The 10,776-nt window shown below is 38.6% G+C and overlaps 2 protein-coding genes across 3 annotated transcripts; one reads left to right on the forward strand and one right to left on the reverse strand.

The window, feature by feature from the left end:
- The first annotated feature begins 867 nt into the window (after window positions 1–867).
- Window positions 868–5,561, forward strand: sdr39u1 (short chain dehydrogenase/reductase family 39U, member 1). Its single transcript, XM_034702556.1, has 6 exons — window positions 868–1,018; window positions 1,577–1,683; window positions 1,879–1,961; window positions 2,292–2,413; window positions 2,512–2,664; window positions 4,182–5,561. Exons 1-6 carry the CDS (start codon window positions 1,003–1,005, stop codon window positions 4,607–4,609), a joined length of 909 nt encoding a protein of 302 aa, XP_034558447.1. The 5' UTR covers window positions 868–1,002; the 3' UTR covers window positions 4,610–5,561.
- Window positions 5,558–10,679, reverse strand: mettl17 (methyltransferase like 17). Of its 2 annotated transcripts, none has more exons than XM_034702552.1 (14): window positions 10,481–10,679; window positions 9,694–9,835; window positions 9,461–9,610; window positions 9,272–9,359; window positions 8,807–8,888; window positions 8,637–8,710; window positions 8,462–8,556; window positions 8,271–8,341; window positions 7,498–7,605; window positions 7,283–7,351; window positions 7,136–7,186; window positions 6,946–7,038; window positions 6,365–6,561; window positions 5,558–5,857 (listed from the first exon to the last, which is right to left on the reverse strand). In XM_034702552.1, the coding sequence occupies exons 1-14, from the start codon at window positions 10,547–10,549 to the stop codon at window positions 5,746–5,748; spliced, it is 1,401 nt and encodes a 466-aa protein (XP_034558443.1). In that variant the 5' UTR covers window positions 10,550–10,679; the 3' UTR covers window positions 5,558–5,745. The 2 variants fall into 2 exon arrangements, with proteins under 2 accessions (XP_034558443.1, XP_034558444.1); XM_034702553.1 differs by having other exon boundaries at window positions 10,468–10,517.
- Between the last annotated feature and the right edge of the window lie 97 nt (window positions 10,680–10,776).

Genomic DNA, 10,776 nt, shown 5'->3' on the forward strand with positions numbered 1-10,776 from the left:
TCATAAGAAACAAAATTTAACTAAAACATATATATTTGTACAGCAAAAAAATATCACTATTGGCCATAATACGTTTAAACCCTGATTTATATTGTTTTGGCACCCTACTTGGAACATCTGAAACAAACTCCTTGAAAGCTGTAGGTTCACTCCAACTCTCACCTCTTTTAAACCAAAGATTTAGACTTTTTTATTTGCTACTGCCTTCCCATCTCAGTTTATTCTAACTCACTTTAAATGCAAATTTAAAATTTAAGATTTACTTTAAATATATTTCTGATTTTCCTTTTCTTTTCTATGTTTTATTATATTTATCATTTTAATTGTGCTCTTTTATGCTTGTCTGAATGTTTCCAATGTTTTTAATGTTTTAATGTAAAGCACATTGAGTTGTGCTCTTGTATAAAATGCGCTATACAAATAATACTGCCTTGCCTTGACTACTTTCCTTTTTCATTAATTTGTAGTCCCTTCACCTTTTTAATATCATTTTAATGTCCAGAAAACAAAAAATTCACACGGTAGCAGTTTCTCAATATGTTTCTGAGGAGTGCACATTTGAATAAATTGAGTAAAATTTAAGTTACACTTCCATAGAAAGATGTATTGTCACTTTTTGTAGCCAAAATAATGTATACATTATTTCTAAACTACACTAATCGATTATAAATATACTATTTAATATTTGGTGGTCTTAGAGGATATTTTATCATACATGACGCTTCAGTAAATACATATGAACACATAACTATTTGTGTTTGAATCTATGGTTTGAACCAGACGTGACTGAATGTCACCTTATTTTCTAAAACTATATCTGCACTCGTCGTTGTTATATGTAATTGTTCAAACTACAAAATGACGTAACTGCCTGCTTGGGTACGGAAGCCCTGTTGGTCCAAAGTGTTAATAGCGATTCATTGACAGCACTCGGACGTAAGGACACCTTGTTACCTGCAGCCAGGCTCAGCAGTTGGACTCAGTATCCACGGTGAAATCGACATGAGAGTTTTAATAGGTTTGTGCATTTTTTAGAGGATTATGTTTGTAGAAAAAATGTTCGGAAAGGTCGATGTAACACAACGGTACAAGCTACCCGTAGACCAATGCTAGCATTGTAGGCAGTACCTATGGGCTTTACTCTTGCTCTTAACTGTAGCATTACGTGTTTTGTGCTCCATGTACAAAGATAATAGACTGAAGAAAAATAGTTTTGTGATTAGACCTGGAGAACTGTCTGTGTGTTTAATCAACTGCTTTCCTCTGCTGAGTTCTTCAAAGTTATTCAGAGTCCTGTTTTGTAAGCATGTGTAGTACGCATGCGCAAAGGTCTGATTGTCATGTGCTGGTTGTTTGATAACTGCCGTCTTTCCCAGCAACACATTGCATCTTTTATTGTTTGTACTTACATCATAGTGTATAAAGATTATAATTGTTATTATTTGGCAGTAAAATAAGGGAAAATAGAGTCTTGTCTGTGTTTTTTCTTTCATACAAATTAACCATGACTGCTAATTGATGGATTCTGTGTTCTTGTTTTTACATGTGTAATTTCTCCACGTTGCCACCCTTGAAGGAGGGGGGTCTGGCTTTGTGGGTCGTGAACTAACTCGCCTTCTCAAAGCAAAAGGCCATGAGGTCACCATTATATCCCGCCAGCCTGGTCCAGGGAAAATAACATGGGTATGATCTCAGATTATTTCAGAGTTTTATACAGACTGCTGGAGTTAAGACTCCTGAAGGTTTATGCTGTAATGTGTGTCATGCTGTAATGTGTGTTGAATCTTTTGATTATCCTACTTTTGCTGCAATCCACATCTCCATACTTGTCTCTAAATCCAGTCTGTTATTAGCTCTTTCCTTCCTGTGCTTCTGCAGGGTGAGTTGGAGTCGAGCGGCCTCCCACCATGTGAGGGTGCAGTCAACTTGGCAGGAGAGAATCTGATGAATCCTCTACGCTGGTGAGAAGGAGAACTACTTACTGTCCACACTCTTTGTCCAGTAGCCTATATAATAAAAGTCAAAATTTTGGGACACCTCTTTGGCCAGGTCTGAAATGAAATGTTTTTCTGAGTTTGATTTGGAAAACTCGCAAAGACAGCCATGCAGGGATCCCCAACTTCAACCTGACCTTTAGCATTTTAAGATGCTCTGCGGCCTGTATTTAAAAAAAAAAGAGGATTGAAATAGAACTAAATTATGCTTTCATTGTACAAAACAGGTGTCAGTGAGGTTCAAGCTATATTTTTGAAATTGGATCTCCGCCTGAATTGTTTCGTATTTGGTTTCAGGTGGAATGAAAGCTATAAAAAGGATCTGTTCTCCAGTCGGATCGACACTACTAAAACTCTGGCTCAAGCCATTGCAGCTTCATCCAGTCCGCCTCACTCCTGGGTCTTGGTATCAGGAGTAGGTGAGTCTCAGTTTAATCATGAAAATGTGTTTTACTGTTAGCACCAAGTGTAATCAGAAGTGAAAACACTTTCCCACCTTCTTCTTCTTTTCCCACAGCTTGTTACAAGCCCAGTTTGACAGCAGAGTACACCGAGGACAGTGAATGGACACCGTTTGACCTCCTCTCCAGACTTGTGAAAGAGTGGGAGGCTGCTGCACTTCTTCCTGAGACTGTGGCTAAAACCACTAAACAAGTGGTCATCAGACCTGGTATGCATGAAAAGCACATTTCACTTTAAGTTACAGTGAATCATCCTGGTCGTTTCATTTCAAGTAACCATGTGTTGCAGAGTCAGTGAGTTAGTTCTATTATACTGTTTAAGAACAACTGATGCATTTTTTCTGCTTTATTTTTCCTTTTGCAGCACAAATCATTTTATTTTGTTGTATATAATTCTGCAGGGTCTTCTGTGATAAGTGAGGATGAACCTCTTTATGGTTGCAGTTCCACTTTTAGATACTTGTCACAGGAAAGAAATTTATAGCATTCATCTTTTCCCTCTGGCCAGAATCTAAAATTCTTATTCTGTCAAAGATATTTTTATATTAATTTAATATAAAAATATCTGTGATGGAAATAAAAAGTAACAAAAATATTTGCAAAAGACGTACGAAAACATTAAAGATGAAATATTCATTTTGTGGAATTTTCCTCTTTTGAAATTGCATATTGTTAATGGCAATCATACTTTAGAGCTACTGTGAGGAATTTTCAACAGGTGATAAAACAGGCTTAAAATAGTATTCATGCTTCTTTATGAGCTACAGAAGCTAACAAGACAATGAGGAATAAGATTAATTTTTTCTGTGTAGTTATTTTGAATGCCTGAAGCTGACACTGTGTGGATTAGGCATCATAAGAAATGATGAAGTACACAGCTAAAACAGACATATTTAAACATGTTTCATTTTAAAAGATCCTCGTGAGTGATATGTTTGAATATTGAAAGTAAGTGGGATGTTTTTATTGTCACGTGTTTGACAAATTCAGCATGGAGATAGGACGTACTGAAGGTGCCAAAGTCAACACAAACAAAAAATATGTGAGCGCAGAAAATGTGGGGTCTATTTTATTTACTTCACACCCTGCTGAAGATCTTTTGAATTTTAGGAGGAGATAAATCAGTTTTACATCATCCCATAAACAATCACCTTCACTTATTGAATAGTTACATTTGTATTTTTATCTTTATCTGAAACATTTCTCAAGATATCAGAATCAAAGTAGTGGAGTAAAAAGTTTATTCACCTTTCAGATGTAGTGAAGTAGAAATGTCAAAGTCCAGTACTTGGATCAATGTACTTAGTCTCTATCATTTCATCATTCCCTCCAAGCACATCTGGTCAGAACGAAAGAGGATTAGGGCCACTGAAAAAATAAATTAAAAATTAAGGTCCAATATATTTTTTTATTATTATTCTGAAGGAAAAAAAAATCAGAATTCTGAGATCAAAGTCAGAAAAAAAACTTAAGCATTCTGAGAAAAAAGTCAGAATTCTGAGATTAATGTCAGAAAAAAGTCACTTTAATCTCAGAATTCTGACTTTTTTCCCAGAATGATATTAAAAAGTATATATTTGACCTTCATTTTTTTTTTTTCAGTTGCCCTAATTCTCTTCCGTAGATCAGTCACTGTTTGCTAATGAATAATTGACTGTACCTCACTTTGGCGATCTGAAGTTGTAATTCGGATTGATGAGTATCCACTCCTCCCTTCATCCACCAGGGGCAGTATTGGGCCGTGATGGCGGTGCCATGAAGCAGATGCTGCTGCCCTTCTGGCTCGGTCTCGGGGGGACTCTGGGGTCGGGTGGACAGCCGTTTCCCTGGATCCACGTCTCTGACCTGGCTGGAATCATCGCCCACAGCCTGGAGCCCCCTGCTGACACCCCGACCCCTTCCCAACAAGTGTTCAACGGGGTCGCACCTGCACTGAACACCAACTATGAGTTCACTAAAGAGCTGGGCCGCCTCATGAGGAGGCCCACTATTTTCCCTGTGCCCGGCTTTGTTATGAACACCTTCATGGGCTCTGAGCGGGCTGTGGTCCTCACGCAGGGCCAGAGAGTCGTACCAAAGAGGACTCAGGAGGATGGATTTCAGTACGAGTACCCGGACCTGACCTCAGCACTGAAAGAGATTGTTGGGAGTTAACAGATATTGAAGGAAAAGTGTGCTTTACTTGTGACTTTACCTTTTTGAATATCTACTTAAGAGCAAAAATATTCGCAAAAATAACAGCTGGAATCAGTTTTTGTAAAAGAATGTGTCTGATGTTTGCTCGAGTCATATGAAACCAGTCTTTGGATCCGGTTGCAAAAACTGTTATTCTCTGCAGAGGGTCTGTTCAGCCTGTGCATTAAAACAGATCAGCAAAAACTCAGACTCAATGGACTATTTAAGGGTTAACTCTGGGACAGTTTTCAAGATGACTTTTGTAGTGTTCAGAGTTATTCAAAGGCGACAATGAGGGACAGAAAAATTGCTTGTGCCTAATAAATGGACTCAACTGTAGACGTCCTGATCACAGCAATTCAGTGGATTGGACAACAAGTGAGGGAATCTGGAACCTGGTGTGACTCAGAATATGATATGTAAAAAAACACAAGATTATAAAATGAGATAAAATAATCATCAACTTTCATTTCTGTGTTTCTGCCTGAAAAGTTTTGTTCATGGTTAAAAAAATACCAAAATAGTTCCCAGTGAAATCCAATGCTCCTCTGAGCACAGCATTAAAACTGAACATGGCATCGAGTAACCTCAAAAGGACATAGGTAAATCTCTTTAACAGAGAACATTTTAACCCTGTTCTCCTTTACAAAATGCAACATATGATTAATTAACTTTCCACAGAGAAACATTATTTCACAATCATGTCATTAATGTTTCAGCAACAGAAAGTTACCACAAAGATCAGCTGTTCTTTAAGAAATGGGGATCTTTCAGTAAAGAGATATTGTCTCTTTGTATCATCTGAGTTTAGACGACGCGCTGAATCATGAAGAATGTGACTTTCTATCGCAGCAGGCTGTGTATTTAAAATATGTATAAAAATGGACTTTGATTTATTACAGGTTGTGCACAATAAAGTTTGGTGAGTGAAGACTTGGTTAAGGCTGTTTATTGAAGAATCAGGAAGTCAAATGAGTCAGTGTCTCAACATGTCCAGTAAAGAAATGCAGATGTTCTGTTGAGTCCTTGGACAGCCGTCTTATCTCAGTTTCATTTCATGTTTCCAAAGTCTATAAAGTCGAAAGAGTGTCTATGTGCTCCCTCCTGTTTATTCATCACTCTGAATCAGCCTCGATCTCTGAATCAGCCTCGATGTCTTCATCAGCGCTCTGAGTGATTGGAACTTGATCTCCCCAGTCACTGCTCCGAGCACAGCGGTACACATCTCTGATGAGGGAAATTAAACAAGTTTGGATTATATGAAACTGGAAATTGTGAGCAGATTATTAACAATGAGGTTCAGTCAGCGTCCAGTGAAGGCAGGGCCAGCTTTCATTACGTTTTGATAGAAAAACAAAAGAACCGCCAAATACCAAAAGTGGTTTTGAATTTCTGATTTGTAGCCTTGTTAACTTCTTTGATCAGAAAAGGTTTCTGGTTAGAATCAAAATTTTGTCAGTGTTCCTGCACAGCTGCTCGTGTTTACACATTCAAAGTTGCGTGGCGTCTTTTGTTGAATTTGACTTGGTATATTTTTAATTAACCAATGATATTATGTATTAAACTTCCTCAACTTTAAATAAAGAGTACGCTTTTAAGTGTACAACCCAAAGTTCAAAACCTCCCGAAAAACTGATTAAAATCTTCAGAAGCACCAGAGGTTGTTAAAAAGCAACAATAAACTGCTGCTGCTGTAATCAGTACGGCAGCATTCATGGATCCCAGCCTCTTCACCTGCTGTGTTTTCGTGCCGTCAGCACTAGGTGTTGTAATTTTCCGTCAGAGCAGCACATGCGACAGTGGACATGTCTTGTTCTGCGCTGCACTGGTGCGGTGAGCCTGGCCCACTCCACCCCCTCAGTTTCTGGCCTCGCTGGTGGAGTCCGAGACAGAATCAGGTAGATGAACTTCTCCCTCTGCTGGTCACTGTGCTGAAAATGAAGGAAGACAACAGAATCAAATCAACCCACGCTTCGACCTGAATATTTTTTGGAGAGATTTCAAAAGTAAAAAAAATTCAGAGTTTGAAAAACCTCACAAAAAGTGCAAAAGCATGAGGAAGACGGTCTTGTTATAATCCTTAAAGTTTAACAAAGCACCAAGCTAGCTGACATGCCCCAAAAAATCATCAAATTTAAACCCCACAGTGAATTTGCAAAATAATATAATAAAGTTCTGAAGATAGTCAGATAGATTTTTCGGTGTTTTGCTGTTCTTGTTGTTTTTCTGCTATTTAGGAGTACAATGTCATGCTTAATCTACTGATGTTAGACTTTAGAGCAGGAATACTGTATAAATCCAGAGTGTAATCTCACCTTGGGCAGAGGCAGAGGTTGGTAATTCTGCTGAAAGTTGCAGGGTTTTACTTGTTCACGGGCTAGTTTAGGACACATCAGCTCGTGAGGACACTGAAAAATAAAATCATAGTGAGTAAATGAAGACTGCGACACCGCTGGATGAAGGTGAGGTGGGTATTTGTTTAATGCTGCTTGGGATCAAACTCACAGGAGCAAACACCGAAGCTGGTCTGGGGTCAAAGACGGTCTTTTCTTGTGTCTGGACATGAAGAAATGAAGGTCATTAGTCTGCGTTTATTAGGGTTGAAGAATAAATTAAAAATAAATAAAACATTCATCTTATGAATCTGATTACATTTAATAAAGTGTCTCTGGCTTCCATGAGCATCTGATGGCCTTCTTTGGTCCCATTTTCCACCAACACCTAAACCAGAACACATGATAAGTCACCAAATAAGATCAACAGGACTCCGGGCAGCAAGAAGTTGCTGTTTATAAATGACATGTAATGCAATTATTGGTAAATATAATCTACTGTTAAGGCCAGGTGTTGGGATTATTTCAACTGACCAGGTAGGAGCTGGTCTTTCTCCACAGAGTCGTCACCGTCTCTTCTCGGTCCTTCAGGTTCCGGAGCTCAGACAGAGTGAAAGCTGCTGTCACCAAGTCAAACTGAACCTGGAGGGAGAAACACGGGATGATCAGGATCCCTTATCTTTGAGATGTGTGCAAAGCTGCTCCTTAAATACACATGCAAAAAATAACTCAATTAAAAAGTGGACAACTCAACAATACTCAGTGCTTGAACTAAAGATTACTTGCACCACAACTACATGATTCCTGGATCTTTCTCTAAATAAAGTTTGTATTTAATCTCTCCAGTGTCTTTGATTTGCTTCAGAGTCCTACATTCACTCTGGCTCTCCTCTCTTACTGGACTAAGAGATACAAATATTTTCTCTGCAGTGATTGCATTTGTTGGAAACAAACAAAAACACACAAGACAAAGACAGAGCTGTTTACCTCTGACTGCAACAATAACAACTCTCATTTAAATACATCTTGGTAATACTGACTTTAGTTAAACTACTCCTATGACAATTGAGGAAATAATATATTTTTACAACAATGTGAGTTTAAATTGTTGGTTTTCAAAATAATAAACCAGAGATGTATTTATTCTCTTGAAATGTTTCTACAAATAAATACATGAAATAAAAATGTAATTAATTTAATCTTAGAGTGCTATAATTTGAAAGTTTGACTGTTTTTCCAAGAAGACTTTTCTTTCAAACATTCAGAATTCATTTTCGGTTGCTGAAATAAAAACTGTGAGATTGTACCTTCGGAGAAACTGGGAGGAACTGTCTGAAATAGACTTGTTTGATGTGAGGTTCAGCTCTTTCATCATCACCTGGTCAAAAAAAAGAGAAAGAAAAAGAAAGAAATCAAAAGAGCTTCAATTTTGTGCTTGAGTTTGAAGAAAGGCCAAGACAAAGCTGCTACACATCATACGGGATCAAAATGTGTGTACCTTTGAGGAGCCGTTCAGCAAGGATGTTCATGGTTGCAGAGCTGTCCACACACACCATCTCCTTCAAAGTGTCGCCCCAACATGAGTGTGATGCCCTGCAGGTGAGAGGGGACTTACTTCAGAGACTTATTCATATGAAAGCTCTCTTTTTGAAACAAAAGTGTATCACACTGACCAGACAACTGTTCCCAGCCCTGAACCGAAGTCCAGGAGGGTCTGCGGTGCAAAAGAGAGATCTCTCTTCTTTATCTGAGAAAAGAGAGAAAAAAAATACATCAGCAACTATCACATTTCTTTTATATTTAAGAACTACAAATAAAAAATATCCATTTATCTCCTCTTTACCTCGTTTAAAGCTCTTCTCACTGCTGCATAGCCTCCAGCCAGTCGAGCAGCCATGTACACCACACCCAGCTCCTCATCATACCTGAAACACAGAGGAGAGCCAGTTATAAAATCAACTACATCTCAAAGTTAAACGCAGAAGTTGTTGGGGTCAAGCAGTTTGCATAAACGCCAAAATGCGACAGACATTTGCAGAAGAGTTCACGTGTTGCTTCACACCAAAATTGTTCAGGACCTCATATGATAACAAATCATTTTCTGAAACTTAATTTATGGATTCAATATGAAAGTTTAAAAACAAGGGGGCAAAAAAAAGTTTTAAATTCAACATAACTCATAAAAAAGTTTCAAGTGGTTGAGTTCTGGTCAGATTATTTCCCAAACAGATTTATAATTTTAGGAAATACAGACATTTCATGAATATTATTAAATGTCGAAGAACATAGAGATAAATACAAATGTTACTTCATAGGAGTCCAGTGATATGTGGTTCTTCTGAGCTCTGAAACCACTTTCTTCCTGATGCGGTCATCCAGAGCTTGTTCATCCACATCTGCAATGTACAGCACACTTACTTTCCTCAAGCTGCATCATATCATGTCTTTGCAATCATTATCTAATAGCTAGCTTTTTTTTGCTTCATGTGTCACTCACCTCCCTTCTTCTCCATTGCTTTCAGCCAAAGTTCCTTCTCCAGGCTCATAGCTTTCTGCCTCAGAGTTGAATCCTCGACGGCCCGTTTTCTTTTCCACAGAAAGTTAGTGAGGCTTTGAGTGCGGTCCGCCAGCCGTGTCACCTGCGCTCCTACAGGTGGACACATTATGAAGAGTTGGTATTTTGGCTCCAGGAAAGCTACCAGGTGATAGAAACACTTAAATGGAACCTACTGTGAATGATGGACTGAGCAGCCATCTGCAGCTCCTCAGGTAGGCGCAGAGTTTTCAGGTTGGTCACACCTGGATGCTTCCGGTGGATTTCTCCTTTAAGGAAATCTACCTGGGGCAGCGAGTGTGCAGCTGCACTCATTCCCTGAGGATGAAAAATAGACTTTTAAACATATTTTGTCACAACCTTGTTAAGTTTACCTCCAGACCTGCCAACACTCTCAATTTAGGAGGGAGTCTACCGCTTTTTAACATATTCCCCCGCTGTACTCCCGAGTTGTTATTTCTGATGATTCTATGATTTAAAGGACCCAAATAAATGCCTTTAAAAAGCACACAGATATGTAGATTCATGTTACAGACTCCTGCAGTCAAAACTGTCTTGAAATAATACTATAATGGTATTAACATCAGAATATGTTGTCAACACAAACCCCTCTACCTGGAATATGTGTGCGTTACTCCTCACTGCAGTGGCTCATATATATGGATTTTTAAAATTGTGTATGTTTTCATTGCTATATTTTACAGCAATCCTTAAAATTAAGAGACTTTTAAGGTATTTGACTTACATATCCGTTTTTTAAATGTATTAATCTGCAGTTCTGGTTATATGGACGGGGTTGCTCGGTATCGGCTGATTTTACGATACTCCAGAAAATCTCCCTATTTTTCACAGTCCAATGTTGGCAGGTATGTTACCTCTGCTTAGTCCTAAATGTGACAGCATGTCTGTCTGACCTCCAAGGTAAAGATGCTGCGTTCAATGACACTCACAAACTGCACTCACCCTGCACATCATCTTCACAACGACAGCCTTCTGACACAGGACACAAGCCCCATAGCTCCGTGTTGCCATAGCTTCGACGCCTTAACGGTAAGTTTTGACTGTAATATTATCCACACAGTAAGGAACGCACGTTTGGTCTGGATCTAAAAAAAAAAGTCCTTCAACAAAATAAGTCCGACCGCCGGATAGGGCGGAACCATTAGTCCGAAATGTTTGTTCCTACTCATAATCAGTCCATACAGTTACTTCTAAAAATTACAGAGATGAATTCCATCAAAGCAGGGTCAGATTTACGC

Source organism: Notolabrus celidotus, chromosome 15, assembly GCF_009762535.1.
Source record: "Notolabrus celidotus isolate fNotCel1 chromosome 15, fNotCel1.pri, whole genome shotgun sequence".
Taxonomy (NCBI): Eukaryota; Metazoa; Chordata; class Actinopteri; order Labriformes; family Labridae; genus Notolabrus; species Notolabrus celidotus.

Coding starts and splice junctions, on each gene's coding strand:
- mettl17 (XM_034702552.1), bottom strand. CDS start 10,549: ATGGCAACACGGAGCTATGGGGCTTGTGTCCTGTGTCAGAAGGCTGTC. Junction 7,352..7,497: donor GAAAGACCAGCTCCTACCTG/GTCAGTTGAAAT, acceptor GTTCTGGTTTAG/GTGTTGGTGGAAAATGGGAC. Junction 6,562..6,945: donor AACCTCTGCCTCTGCCCAAG/GTGAGATTACAC, acceptor CTTCATTTTCAG/CACAGTGACCAGCAGAGGGA.
- sdr39u1 (XM_034702556.1), top strand. Junction 1,962..2,291: donor CTGATGAATCCTCTACGCTG/GTGAGAAGGAGA, acceptor ATTTGGTTTCAG/GTGGAATGAAAGCTATAAAA. Junction 2,414..2,511: donor GGTCTTGGTATCAGGAGTAG/GTGAGTCTCAGT, acceptor CTTTTCCCACAG/CTTGTTACAAGCCCAGTTTG.